This window comes from Giraffa tippelskirchi, chromosome 5 (genome assembly GCF_054371585.1).
Source record: "Giraffa tippelskirchi isolate mGirTip1 chromosome 5, T2T-mGirTip1v1.2.pri, whole genome shotgun sequence".
Taxonomy (NCBI): domain Eukaryota; kingdom Metazoa; phylum Chordata; class Mammalia; order Artiodactyla; family Giraffidae; genus Giraffa; species Giraffa tippelskirchi.
The window spans coordinates 101,792,530-101,807,603 of NC_137279.1; the positions used below are offsets into that span (position 1 = coordinate 101,792,530).

The following is a 15,074-nucleotide window of genomic DNA, read 5'->3' on the forward strand; positions in this document are numbered from 1 at the left end:
TGTCAATGTTCGTGGCCTCTCCAGAAGTGATGACAGACTTGCCTCTTTATAAGGAGAGGTGATTTCCATCATGTGTTTTACTGCGCTCAGCCCCAGTCTCCCTTTTCTCGATGTTGGCAGGTCTTAGCTAAGATGGTATCTGACACCAAGACAGACACAACTGTCCCATTGCCTTGCTTGGATGTTTCCATGAAGTAAGGCTGGGCTCTGGCAGTTCCTCCAGCTTCAAATGGTCATGGTTTCTGTGTAGCACCAAAGATTCTTTTTGATTTGAAGGTTAATAGATTTCACTGGGCTTCCCTGGTGGCTCAGATGGTAAAGAATCTGCCCGCAATGCAGGAGACCCAGGTTCAATCCCTGTATCATGAAGATCCTCTGGACAAGAGAATGGCACCCACTCTAGTATTCTTGGGTGGAGAATTCAATGGACAGAGAGGAGCCTGGTGGGCTATAGTCCATGCGGTCACAAAGAGACCGCCACTACTGAGCGGCTAACGCTTTCACAATTCACCCATCACTCTAGTCTCAAGTATAAATTCCTCTAAACCATCAACAACCACATAGTCTGATGGGACCAAGCAGCACTATAGAAATAATTCTAGAAAATAACTCAGCTCATTTTCTAGCATCTCTGTGGAAAATACATTTTTAAGTGCTTCTACAGACTCAGAACGAAGGCTGTTGGGAGAGATACCAGATCAATCAGCAAATTTCCTCGATGGGTCTGGAAGCAGTCCAGTCTAATTCTCATACGACTTAAGTGTCCTAGAATATCTTTGCTAAAGAATTATGTTCTTACAATTAGAATATTAAGGTCCCTGTTGTATATGTGTTTCCTGAGTAGATATGTGTGAGATCTGATTTGCTTCTTATGACCTGCTGTCTCTGAATTTCCTACTAGACAATGAAAACGATCACAAGCAAGTGAGTGGACAAGAGCTCTCATTTCCCAGGTAATTTGAAAATCTGTGGGCTGTGAATGTCAGTGGTGACAGCAGGAGACCTCAGATCCAGAGAAAAATAGAAAGTACTCTATGTAACTCTTTCATCTATTCATGCAGCAGCACGTATCTCTTTAGTAGTGTTGTCTATTTATGTTTCACAAGTTTGTGCGTTTCAGTTTTTCAATCCTTCAAGTTTAGTAATGTACAGTGAGTTGTCCCAGGTGAAATAACTAAACCTGGGAGTTCCTGTATTCGTGTGTTTTCTCCTGAGTGGGTAAAGTAGGGTGAGAGCCTATGGGTCTTACACTGGTTTGGCATCAGCATGTTGGTAAATATTTGATTTCAAGGGAGGAAAATCGAACGATATTCATATTACAACAAAATATTGAAAAAAATAGTTCTTGAAGGCAGAATATCTAGTCTATACCTCCTTTTTCTCCAACTCTGAAAAACTGATCTTGAAGCTATATTTGTGCCAAGAAATATTTTAAAATTGAATGGAATAGAGTCCAAACTCAAACACATCTTTAACTTCTTAAAAGCTGTGTTCACTTGGACACAGGATATCCAGATCAATACAATCTGTGCAGAAAAGTCTGAACCACTGTCCCTGCCTTCTGTGTGTGCTGGGGGTGGTGACGTTAGCATGTAGGGAAAATTCCATCTCCTCCTTCAACCGCTGGTTGTGTGCCCAGTGCCCAGAGAACCTGCTGTCTCTCTCCTACCCCATGGCACCCACACTCCACTCCACATCAGGAGGAGTTACTTCCCTCCTTAAGGGGACTGCCCTTTTGCTTTCTGTGAGCAAACTCAATGCCTGTCATGAAAACCAGCCAGATAGCTTGGGGTCGAATCCTCTTAATTTTCTGTCATCCCTTCTCCACCTGACACAGCGTGAACTTGCTGGATGTTGAAAAGAAGGTGGTGTTCCAGCAATCCCAAGATGAATGTGTTTCAGTACCTTCCACTCTCCAGGAAGGTTCTGCCTGCAACCAGCCTTCCAGTGATGGAAAATTTGCATTTGATGAAGAGAATGTGGAGTCTGCCATGGATGGAGCCTGTGGTTGCTCTCATGCTGAAGAGGATGAAATTTCGACTGGTCTCCCAGGTAGTCTTCGATATATCTGTTAGTCTACTCTGGGAGAATGATCCCGTTTGATAGACCCTATGCTTCCATACTGAAGCCTGATTTGAACCAGACTCTATAGTTGCATTTAAAATGAGACATTCTATGAATGAACTTTTCTAAGTTCCCTGTCATGGTTGTCCCTGGGGTAAACCACTCTACCCAAGGTGGTCCAGCCAGACTCACATGAACCTTAGCAATTGTGGCACAGGAGGTACAAAGGCTTCCTAATTTTGAATGAACCTCTTATCTCACAGGAAATGCTTTAATTGTCATTTCTGGGTAATGTCCCTGCGTTCCTACACCTGTCCAAGGCTTTTTGCAGTCTTGTTTATTTCTTTGGAGGTGTCACGACTTTCGTTCACGTCTGTCAACCCATAGCCTCTCTCTTTTCCTTGGACTTATCTTGTTCGAAGTTTCTGATAGCAGAAGGTAATGCGCACTGTCAGTTTTTGGTATGTTTCTCTGAGGTAACGGAAAAGGCAATGGGAACCCACTCCAGTACTCTTGCCTGGAAAATCCCATGGATGGAGTAGCCTGGTAGGCTCCATGGGGTCGCGAAGTCCATGGGGACACGACTGTGCGACTTCACTTTCACTTTTCACTTTCATGCATTGAGAAGGAAATGGCAACCCCCTCCAGTGTCTTGCCTGGAGAATCCCAGCGACGGGGGATCCTGGTGGTCTGCCGTCTATGAGGTCGCACAGACGGACACGACTGAAGCGACTTAGCAGCAGCAGCAGCAGCTCTGAGGGAAGACAGGGCCCTGGAACTTCCCAACCTGATGAATGGCCTCTGTTTGCAGCTTTGAGATTCATTTGACTTGATGGTGTGTGGATTCCACTCCCATTTAATCTCAGTGTGAAATCACTTATCCCATTAATAAACAACATTTCAGATGAAAAAAGCCTGAGTATTATAGCAGGCTGAGGATATAATTAAGTTGTTCCCCAGGAACTGTGGGGAAAAGGATATATTTAGCTGTTTGCACAGACTGGGGATCAGGATACTCTGCCGATGACATATCATATCAAGGAAATTTGTCCAATGGCTCAAGAAGGAAACCCAGTGCCTTCTTCTGAGGCTCATTCTAGGGCCTCCTGGATTATTTCTGTCTCAATAGCCTGTTACCACATTCTGAAGATAGGCACAGGATTGGGCGTTTTGGAAAGGCATTTGCCTGACATAACTCTTCTGTTAATTTCTTTGCAGAAAACCAGAATGGTCACGATGACCTGAAAGGAGCAGCGGTTGTGGCCCCGAGGTAATTTTGAATATCTGTGGGCTCCTGTACAGTGATAACCTCTGCAGACCTCTGATGCGGGGAAAGACAGAAAGTGCTGAATATATTGTGTCGTCAGTTTTGCCCACCACTATTATTCTTTTTCATAATGTTCTCTGCTTTCACTGTGGTACTTGTATTGTTTCCAATTTCTTATTTACTGGTCAAGTTTCAAACCCAAGTCAGTCGACCCAGGTGAACTAAGTCAGAGTGATTTTTTTGCACTCAATTTTTATATCAGGTGTGGTTTCTAGAGTGAGATGCATATCTGCTATATGTTTGGTGTTAGCATGCTGGCATGTGTGTCATAGTAATGTCAATGCCATGTAAGTGGAAGTGTGAAAGCCACTACTCCGTGTCCCTGTATGTGAGGCGTGACTGTACCATCACAGAGAAATCTGTCTGTTCATCAGCCTGTTATTTGGTCAGACCACTGAGCACCTACTGCTTTTTCTCTCTTCTGCCCCTGTAAAACCACGCTGTGTCTCACACACAAAACAGAGTTTTCTCCCTGTCATGGATCAGACCCTTGGCTTCACCACTCAAACATTCCATCAAAACCAGATAGGACTGTACAGTTTCTGATAAGTCTTGGCTTAGTCTTTTGCCGTCCCTCCCCACCAGGTTCAACAGACAGCTGCCACAGATGATAGAGAATGGAGTCCCACAGGACTCTCTAGATGAACACTACCTGACTTACTCAGTTCTTCCTGACCTGTCAGACTCCTTCTGGCCTTATCGGAGCAATGCCATCTTCTCACCTGAGGACGTGGATGTGTCTTATGCTCGGGATGTAACCAGTGAGTATTTTCTTGTGATAGAACTCCACCTATATGCCCAGGTAGACTCTGTACGCTTCGTACTCCCCACCTCTGCGGTGCTGAGGTTTGTCATCCCTGTTGGAAGCGCTGTAGACAGTGATTTGGATGAGACTCTGTGGTAGAGTTTTAAGTACAGACATCAGGTGGGTCAGGGAGCTCTCATTCATTTTTTGGCTCCGGGCTTGTCTCTGTCACCCTGACCCCAGTATCAGGCATTTGACACAAAGCACTTGTGACAACTCTCAACCACCTCAGCTGGAAATCCACAGGAGGTGTCTGTCAGAACTCGTTTGGAGCCAGTGTGTTGTTCCCCGCAATGAGTTAAATTTTTGTCAATGTTCGTGGCCTCTCCAGAAGTGATGACAGACTTGCCTCTTTATAAGGAGAGGTGATTTCCATCATGTGTTTTACTGCGCTCAGCCCCAGTCTCCCTTTTCTCGATGTTGGCAGGTCTTAGCTAAGATGGTATCTGACACCAAGACAGACACAACTGTCCCATTGCCTTGCTTGGATGTTTCCATGAAGTAAGGCTGGGCTCTGGCAGTTCCTCCAGCTTCAAATGGTCATGGTTTCTGTGTAGCACCAAAGATTCTTTTTGATTTGAAGGTTAATAGATTTCACTGGGCTTCCCTGGTGGCTCAGATGGTAAAGAATCTGCCCGCAATGCAGGAGACCCAGGTTCAATCCCTGTATCATGAAGATCCTCTGGACAAGAGAATGGCACCCACTCTAGTATTCTTGGGTGGAGAATTCAATGGACAGAGAGGAGCCTGGTGGGCTATAGTCCATGCGGTCACAAAGAGACCGCCACTACTGAGCGGCTAACGCTTTCACAATTCACCCATCACTCTAGTCTCAAGTATAAATTCCTCTAAACCATCAACAACCACATAGTCTGATGGGACCAAGCAGCACTATAGAAATAATTCTAGAAAATAACTCAGCTCATTTTCTAGCATCTCTGTGGAAAATACATTTTTAAGTGCTTCTACAGACTCAGAACGAAGGCTGTTGGGAGAGATACCAGATCAATCAGCAAATTTCCTCGATGGGTCTGGAAGCAGTCCAGTCTAATTCTCATACGACTTAAGTGTCCTAGAATATCTTTGCTAAAGAATTATGTTCTTACAATTAGAATATTAAGGTCCCTGTTGTATATGTGTTTCCTGAGTAGATATGTGTGAGATCTGATTTGCTTCTTATGACCTGCTGTCTCTGAATTTCCTACTAGACAATGAAAACGATCACAAGCAAGTGAGTGGACAAGAGCTCTCATTTCCCAGGTAATTTGAAAATCTGTGGGCTGTGAATGTCAGTGGTGACAGCAGGAGACCTCAGATCCAGAGAAAAATAGAAAGTACTCTATATAACTCTTTCATCTATTCATGCAGCAGCAAGTATCTCTTTAGTAGTGTTGTCTATTTATGTTTCACAAGTTTGTGCGTTTCAGTTTTTCAATCCTTCAAGTTTAGTAATGTACAGTGAGTTGTCCCAGGTGAAATAACTAAACCTGGGAGTTCCTGTATTCGTGTGTTTTCTCCTGAGTGGGTAAAGTAGGGTGAGAGACTATGGGTCTTACACTGGTTTGGCATCAGCATGTTGGTAAATATTTGATTTCAAGGGAGGAAAATCGAACGATATTCATATTACAACAAAATATTGAAAAAAATAGTTCTTGAAGGCAGAATATCTAGTCTATACCTCCTTTTTCTCCAACTCTGAAAAACTGATCTTGAAGCTATATTTGTGCCAAGAAATATTTTAAAATTGAATGGAATAGAGTCCAAACTCAAACACATCTTTAACTTCTTAAAAGCTGTGTTCACTTGGACACAGGATATCCAGATCAATACAATCTGTGCAGAAAAGTCTGAACCACTGTCCCTGCCTTCTGTGTGTGCTGGGGGTGGTGACGTTAGCATGTAGGGAAAATTCCATCTCCTCCTTCAACCGCTGGTTGTGTGCCCAGTGCCCAGAGAACCTGCTGTCTCTCTCCTACCCCATGGCACCCACACTCCACTCCACATCAGGAGGAGTTACTTCCCTCCTTAAGGGGACTGCTCTTTTGCTTTCTGTGAGCAAACTCAATGCCTGTCATGAAAACCAGCCAGATAGCTTGGGGTCGAATCCTCTTAATTTTCTGTCATCCCTTCTCCACCTGACACAGCGTGAACTTGCTGGATGTTGAAAAGAAGGTGGTGTTCCAGCAATCCCAAGATGAATGTGTTTCAGTACCTTCCACTCTCCAGGAAGGTTCTGCCTGCAACCAGCCTTCCAGTGATGGAAAATTTGCATTTGATGAAGAGAATGTGGAGTCTGCCATGGATGGAGCCTGTGGTTGCTCTCATGCTGAAGAGGATGAAATTTCGACTGGTCTCCCAGGTAGTCTTCGATATATCTGTTAGTCTACTCTGGGAGAATGATCCCGTTTGATAGACCCTATGCTTCCATACTGAAGCCTGATTTGAACCAGACTCTATAGTTGCATTTAAAATGAGACATTCTATGAATGAACTTTTCTAAGTTCCCTGTCATGGTTGTCCCTGGGGTAAACCACTCTACCCAAGGTGGTCCAGCCAGACTCACATGAACCTTAGCAATTGTGGCACAGGAGGTACAAAGGCTTCCTAATTTTGAATGAACCTCTTATCTCACAGGAAAAGCTTTAATTGTCATTTCTGGGTAATGTCCCTGCGTTCCTACACCTGTCCAAGGCTTTTTGCAGTCTTGTTTATTTCTTTGGAGATGTCACGACTTTCGTTCACGTCTGTCAACCCATAGCCTCTCTCTTTTCCTTGGACTTATCTTGTTCGAAGTTTCTGATAGCAGAAGGTAATGCGCACTGTCAGTTTTTGGTATGTTTCTCTGAGGTAACGGAAAAGGCAATGGGAACCCACTCCAGTACTCTTGCCTGGAAAATCCCATGGATGGAGTAGCCTGGTAGGCTCCATGGGGTCGCGAAGTCCATGGGGACACGACTGTGCGACTTCACTTTCACTTTTCACTTTCATGCATTGAGAAGGAAATGGCAACCCCCTCCAGTGTCTTGCCTGGAGAATCCCAGCGACGGGGGATCCTGGTGGTCTGCCGTCTATGAGGTCGCACAGACGGACACGACTGAAGCGACTTAGCAGCAGCAGCAGCAGCTCTGAGGGAAGACAGGGCCCTGGAACTTCCCAACCTGATGAATGGCCTCTGTTTGCAGCTTTGAGATTCATTTGACTTGATGGTGTGTGGATTCCACTCCCATTTAATCTCAGTGTGAAATCACTTATCCCATTAATAAACAACATTTCAGATGAAAAAAGCCTGAGTATTATAGCAGGCTGAGGATATAATTAAGTTGTTCCCCAGGAACTGTGGGGAAAAGGATATATTTAGCTGTTTGCACAGACTGGGGATCAGGATACTCTGCCGATGACATATCATATCAAGGAAATTTGTCCAATGGCTCAAGAAGGAAACCCAGTGCCTTCTTCTGAGGCTCATTCTAGGGCCTCCTGGATTATTTCTGTCTCAATAGCCTGTTACCACATTCTGAAGATAGGCACAGGATTGGGCGTTTTGGAAAGGCATTTGCCTGACATAACTCTTCTGTTAATTTCTTTGCAGAAAACCAGAATGGTCACGATGACCTGAAAGGAGCAGCGGTTGTGGCCCCGAGGTAATTTTGAATATCTGTGGGCTCCTGTACAGTGATAACCTCTGCAGACCTCTGATGCGGGGAAAGACAGAAAGTGCTGAATATATTGTGTCGTCAGTTTTGCCCACCACTATTATTCTTTTTCATAATGTTCTCTGCTTTCACTGTGGTACTTATATTGTTTCCAATTTCTTATTTACTGGTCAAGTTTCAAACCCAAGTCAGTCGACCCAGGTGAACTAAGTCAGAGTGATTTTTTTGCACTCAATTTTTATATCAGGTGTGGTTTCTAGAGTGAGATGCATATCTGCTATATGTTTGGTGTTAGCATGCTGGCATGTGTGTCATAGTAATGTCAATGCCATGTAAGTGGAAGTGTGAAAGCCACTACTCCGTGTCCCTGTATGTGAGGCGTGACTGTACCATCACAGAGAAATCTGTCTGTTCATCAGCCTGTTATTTGGTCAGACCACTGAGCACCTACTGCTTTTTCTCTCTTCTGCCCCTGTAAAACCACGCTGTGTCTCACACACAAAACAGAGTTTTCTCCCTGTCATGGATCAGACCCTTGGCTTCACCACTCAAACATTCCATCAAAACCAGATAGGACTGTACAGTTTCTGATAAGTCTTGGCTTAGTCTTTTGCCGTCCCTCCCCACCAGGTTCAACAGACAGCTGCCACAGATGATAGAGAATGGAGTCCCACAGGACTCTCTAGATGAACACTACCTGACTTACTCAGTTCTTCCTGACCTGTCAGACTCCTTCTGGCCTTATCGGAGCAATGCCATCTTCTCACCTGAGGACGTGGATGTGTCTTATGCTCGGGATGTAACCAGTGAGTATTTTCTTGTGATAGAACTCCACCTATATGCCCAGGTAGACTCTGTACGCTTCGTACTCCCCACCTCTGCGGTGCTGAGGTTTGTCATCCCTGTTGGAAGCGCTGTAGACAGTGATTTGGATGAGACTCTGTGGTAGAGTTTTAAGTACAGACATCAGGTGGGTCAGGGAGCTCTCATTCATTTTTTGGCTCCGGGCTTGTCTCTGTCACCCTGACCCCAGTATCAGGCATTTGACACAAAGCACTTGTGACAACTCTCAACCACCTCAGCTGGAAATCCACAGGAGGTGTCTGTCAGAACTCGTTTGGAGCCAGTGTGTTGTTCCCCGCAATGAGTTAAATTTTTGTCAATGTTCGTGGCCTCTCCAGAAGTGATGACAGACTTGCCTCTTTATAAGGAGAGGTGATTTCCATCATGTGTTTTACTGCGCTCAGCCCCAGTCTCCCTTTTCTCGATGTTGGCAGGTCTTAGCTAAGATGGTATCTGACACCAAGACAGACACAACTGTCCCATTGCCTTGCTTGGATGTTTCCATGAAGTAAGGCTGGGCTCTGGCAGTTCCTCCAGCTTCAAATGGTCATGGTTTCTGTGTAGCACCAAAGATTCTTTTTGATTTGAAGGTTAATAGATTTCACTGGGCTTCCCTGGTGGCTCAGATGGTAAAGAATCTGCCCGCAATGCAGGAGACCCAGGTTCAATCCCTGTATCATGAAGATCCTCTGGACAAGAGAATGGCACCCACTCTAGTATTCTTGGGTGGAGAATTCAATGGACAGAGAGGAGCCTGGTGGGCTATAGTCCATGCGGTCACAAAGAGACCGCCACCATTGAGCGGCTAACGCTTTCACAATTCACCCATCACTCTAGTCTCAAGCATAAATTCCTCTGAACCATCAACAACCACATAGTCTGATGGGACCAAGCAGCACTATAGAAATAATTCTAGAAAATAACTCAGCTCATTTTCTAGCATCTCTGTGGAAAATACATTTTTAAGTGCTTCTACAGACTTAGAACGAAGGCTGTTGGGAGAGATACCAGATCAATCAGCAAATTTCCTCGATGGGTCTGGAAGCAGTCCAGTCTAATTCTCATACGACTTAAGTGTCCTAGAATATCTTTGCTAAAGAATTATGTTCTTGCAATTAGAATATTAAGGTCCCTGTTGTATATGTGTTTCCTGAGTAGATATGTGTGAGATCTGATTTGCTTCTTATGACCTGCTGTCTCTGAATTTCCTACTAGACAATGAAAACGATCACAAGCAAGTGAGTGGACAAGAGCTCTCATTTCCCAGGTAATTTGAAAATCTGTGGGCTGTGAATGTCAGTGGTGACAGCAGGAGACCTCAGATCCAGAGAAAAATAGAAAGTACTCTATATAACTCTTTCATCTATTCATGCAGCAGCAAGTATCTCTTTAGTAGTGTTGTCTATTTATGTTTCACAAGTTTGTGCGTTTCAGTTTTTCAATCCTTCAAGTTTAGTAATGTACAGTGAGTTGTCCCAGGTGAAATAACTAAACCTGGGAGTTCCTGTATTCGTGTGTTTTCTCCTGAGTGGGTAAAGTAGGGTGAGAGACTATGGGTCTTACACTGGTTTGGCATCAGCATGTTGGTAAATATTTGATTTCAAGGGAGGAAAATCGAACGATATTCATATTACAACAAAATATTGAAAAAAATAGTTCTTGAAGGCAGAATATCTAGTCTATACCTCCTTTTTCTCCAACTCTGAAAAACTGATCTTGAAGCTATATTTGTGCCAAGAAATATTTTAAAATTGAATGGAATAGAGTCCAAACTCAAACACATCTTTAACTTCTTAAAAGCTGTGTTCACTTGGACACAGGATATCCAGATCAATACAATCTGTGCAGAAAAGTCTGAACCACTGTCCCTGCCTTCTGTGTGTGCTGGGGGTGGTGACGTTAGCATGTAGGGAAAATTCCATCTCCTCCTTCAACCGCTGGTTGTGTGCCCAGTGCCCAGAGAACCTGCTGTCTCTCTCCTACCCCATGGCACCCACACTCCACTCCACATCAGGAGGAGTTACTTCCCTCCTTAAGGGGACTGCTCTTTTGCTTTCTGTGAGCAAACTCAATGCCTGTCATGAAAACCAGCCAGATAGCTTGGGGTCGAATCCTCTTAATTTTCTGTCATCCCTTCTCCACCTGACACAGCGTGAACTTGCTGGATGTTGAAAAGAAGGTGGTGTTCCAGCAATCCCAAGATGAATGTGTTTCAGTACCTTCCACTCTCCAGGAAGGTTCTGCCTGCAACCAGCCTTCCAGTGATGGAAAATTTGCATTTGATGAAGAGAATGTGGAGTCTGCCATGGATGGAGCCTGTGGTTGCTCTCATGCTGAAGAGGATGAAATTTCGACTGGTCTCCCAGGTAGTCTTCGATATATCTGTTAGTCTACTCTGGGAGAATGATCCCGTTTGATAGACCCTATGCTTCCATACTGAAGCCTGATTTGAACCAGACTCTATAGTTGCATTTAAAATGAGACATTCTATGAATGAACTTTTCTAAGTTCCCTGTCATGGTTGTCCCTGGGGTAAACCGCTCTACCCAAGGTGGTCCAGCCAGACTCACATGAACCTTAGCAATTGTGGCACAGGAGGTACAAAGGCTTCCTAATTTTGAATGAACCTCTTATCTCACAGGAAATGCTTTAATTGTCATTTCTGGGTAATGTCCCTGCGTTCCTACACCTGTCCAAGGCTTTTTGCAGTCTTGTTTATTTCTTTGGAGGTGTCACGACTTTCGTTCACGTCTGTCAACCCATAGCCTCTCTCTTTTCCTTGGACTTATCTTGTTCGAAGTTTCTGATAGCATAAGGTAATGCGCACTGTCAGTTTTTGGTATGTTTCTCTGAGGTAACGGAAAAGGCAATGGGAACCCACTCCAGTACTCTTGCCTGGAAAATCCCATGGATGGAGTAGCCTGGTAGGCTCCATGGGGTCGCGAAGTCCATGGGGACACGACTGTGCGACTTCACTTTCACTTTTCACTTTCATGCATTGAGAAGGAAATGGCAACCCCCTCCAGTGTCTTGCCTGGAGAATCCCAGCGACGGGGGATCCTGGTGGTCTGCCGTCTATGAGGTCGCACAGACGGACACGACTGAAGCGACTTAGCAGCAGCAGCAGCAGCTCTGAGGGAAGACAGGGCCCTGGAACTTCCCAACCTGATGAATGGCCTCTGTTTGCAGCTTTGAGATTCATTTGACTTGATGGTGTGTGGATTCCACTCCCATTTAATCTCAGTGTGAAATCACTTATCCCATTAATAAACAACATTTCAGATGAAAAAAGCCTGAGTATTATAGCAGGCTGAGGATATAATTAAGTTGTTCCCCAGGAACTGTGGGGAAAAGGATATATTTAGCTGTTTGCACAGACTGGGGATCAGGATACTCTGCCGATGACATATCATATCAAGGAAATTTGTCCAATGGCTCAAGAAGGAAACCCAGTGCCTTCTTCTGAGGCTCATTCTAGGGCCTCCTGGATTATTTCTGTCTCAATAGCCTGTTACCACATTCTGAAGATAGGCACAGGATTGGGCGTTTTGGAAAGGCAGTTGCCTGACATAACTCTTCTGTTAATTTCTTTGCAGAAAACCAGAATGGTCACGATGACCTGAAAGGAGCAGCGGTTGTGGCCCCGAGGTAATTTTGAATATCTGTGGGCTCCTGTACAGTGATAACCTCTGCAGACCTCTGATGCGGGGAAAGACAGAAAGTGCTGAATATATTGTGTCGTCAGTTTTGCCCACCACTATTATTCTTTTTCATAATGTTCTCTGCTTTCACTGTGGTACTTGTATTGTTTCCAATTTCTTATTTACTGGTCAAGTTTCAAACCCAAGTCAGTCGACCTAGGTGAACTAAGTCAGAGTGATTTTTTTGCACTCAATTTTTATATCAGGTGTGGTTTCTAGAGTGAGATGCATATCTGCTATATGTTTGGTGTTAGCATGCTGGCATGTGTGTCATAGTAATGTCAATGCCATGTAAGTGGAAGTGTGAAAGCCACTACTCCGTGTCCCTGTATGTGAGGCGTGACTGTACCATCACAGAGAAATCTGTCTGTTCATCAGCCTGTTATTTGGTCAGACCACTGAGCACCTACTGCTTTTTCTCTCTTCCGCCCCTGTAAAACCACGCTGTGTCTCACACACAAAACAGAGTTTTCTCCCTGTCATGGATCAGACCCTTGGCTTCACCACTCAAACATTCCATCAAAACCAGATAGGACTGTACAGTTTCTGATAAGTCTTGGCTTAGTCTTTTGCCGTCCCTCCCCACCAGGTTCAACAGACAGCTGCCACAGATGATAGAGAATGGAGTCCCACAGGACTCTCTAGATGAACACTACCTGACTTACTCAGTTCTTCCTGACCTGTCAGACTCCTTCTGGCCTTATCGGAGCAATGCCATCTTCTCACCTGAGGACGTGGATGTGTCTTATGCTCGGGATGTAACCAGTGAGTATTTTCTTGTGATAGAACTCCACCTATATGCCCAGGTAGACTCTGTACGCTTCGTACTCCCCACCTCTGCGGTGCTGAGGTTTGTCATCCCTGTTGGAAGCGCTGTAGACAGTGATTTGGATGAGACTCTGTGGTAGAGTTTTAAGTACAGACATCAGGTGGGTCAGGGAGCTCTCATTCATTTTTTGGCTCCGGGCTTGTCTCTGTCACCCTGACCCCAGTATCAGGCATTTGACACAAAGCACTTGTGACAACTCTCAACCACCTCAGCTGGAAATCCACAGGAGGTGTCTGTCAGAACTCGTTTGGAGCCAGTGTGTTGTTCCCCGCAATGAGTTAAATTTTTGTCAATGTTCGTGGCCTCTCCAGAAGTGATGACAGACTTGCCTCTTTATAAGGAGAGGTGATTTCCATCATGTGTTTTACTGCGCTCAGCCCCAGTCTCCCTTTTCTCGATGTTGGCAGGTCTTAGCTAAGATGGTATCTGACACCAAGACAGACACAACTGTCCCATTGCCTTGCTTGGATGTTTCCATGAAGTAAGGCTGGGCTCTGGCAGTTCCTCCAGCTTCAAATGGTCATGGTTTCTGTGTAGCACCAAAGATTCTTTTTGATTTGAAGGTTAATAGATTTCACTGGGCTTCCCTGGTGGCTCAGATGGTAAAGAATCTGCCCGCAATGCAGGAGACCCAGGTTCAATCCCTGTATCATGAAGATCCTCTGGACAAGAGAATGGCACCCACTCTAGTATTCTTGGGTGGAGAATTCAATGGACAGAGAGGAGCCTGGTGGGCTATAGTCCATGCGGTCACAAAGAGACCGCCACCATTGAGCGGCTAACGCTTTCACAATTCACCCATCACTCTAGTCTCAAGCATAAATTCCTCTGAACCATCAACAACCACATAGTCTGATGGGACCAAGCAGCACTATAGAAATAATTCTAGAAAATAACTCAGCTCATTTTCTAGCATCTCTGTGGAAAATACATTTTTAAGTGCTTCTACAGACTTAGAACGAAGGCTGTTGGGAGAGATACCAGATCAATCAGCAAATTTCCTCGATGGGTCTGGAAGCAGTCCAGTCTAATTCTCATACGACTTAAGTGTCCTAGAATATCTTTGCTAAAGAATTATGTTCTTGCAATTAGAATATTAAGGTCCCTGTTGTATATGTGTTTCCTGAGTAGATATGTGTGAGATCTGATTTGCTTCTTATGACCTGCTGTCTCTGAATTTCCTACTAGACAATGAAAACGATCACAAGCAAGTGAGTGGACAAGAGCTCTCATTTCCCAGGTAATTTGAAAATCTGTGGGCTGTGAATGTCAGTGGTGACAGCAGGAGACCTCAGATCCAGAGAAAAATAGAAAGTACTCTATATAACTCTTTCATCTATTCATGCAGCAGCAAGTATCTCTTTAGTAGTGTTGTCTATTTATGTTTCACAAGTTTGTGCGTTTCAGTTTTTCAATCCTTCAAGTTTAGTAATGTACAGTGAGTTGTCCCAGGTGAAATAACTAAACCTGGGAGTTCCTGTATTCGTGTGTTTTCTCCTGAGTGGGTAAAGTAGGGTGAGAGCCTATGGGTCTTACACTGGTTTGGCATCAGCATGTTGGTAAATATTTGATTTCAAGGGAGGAAAATCGAACGATATTCATATTACAACAAAATATTGAAAAAAATAGTTCTTGAAGGCAGAATATCTAGTCTATACCTCCTTTTTCTCCAACTCTGAAAAACTGATCTTGAAGCTATATTTGTGCCAAGAAATATTTTAAAATTGAATGGAATAGAGTCCAAACTCAAACACATCTTTAACTTCTTAAAAGCTGTGTTCACTTGGACACAGGATATCCAGATCAATACAATCTGTGCAGAAAAGTCTGAACCACTGTCCCTGCCTTCTGT

The 15,074-nt window shown here is 44.3% G+C and overlaps 1 protein-coding gene across 1 annotated transcript in view; it reads left to right on the forward strand.

The window, feature by feature from the left end:
• The window catches only part of LOC145504748 (NBPF family member NBPF19-like), a 363,203-nt gene that overhangs the window by 153,506 nt on the left and 194,623 nt on the right, over window positions 1-15,074 (forward strand). The window contains exons 42-54 of the mRNA XM_081486054.1: window positions 902-953; window positions 1,838-2,052; window positions 3,283-3,334; window positions 3,977-4,152; window positions 5,405-5,456; window positions 6,341-6,555; window positions 7,786-7,837; window positions 8,480-8,655; window positions 9,908-9,959; window positions 10,844-11,058; window positions 12,289-12,340; window positions 12,983-13,158; window positions 14,411-14,462. Of these exons, the coding sequence (XP_081342180.1) occupies window positions 902-953; window positions 1,838-2,052; window positions 3,283-3,334; window positions 3,977-4,152; window positions 5,405-5,456; window positions 6,341-6,555; window positions 7,786-7,837; window positions 8,480-8,655; window positions 9,908-9,959; window positions 10,844-11,058; window positions 12,289-12,340; window positions 12,983-13,158; window positions 14,411-14,462 (1,537 nt within the window). The remainder of the gene's footprint in view (window positions 1-901; window positions 954-1,837; window positions 2,053-3,282; window positions 3,335-3,976; window positions 4,153-5,404; window positions 5,457-6,340; window positions 6,556-7,785; window positions 7,838-8,479; window positions 8,656-9,907; window positions 9,960-10,843; window positions 11,059-12,288; window positions 12,341-12,982; window positions 13,159-14,410; window positions 14,463-15,074) is intronic.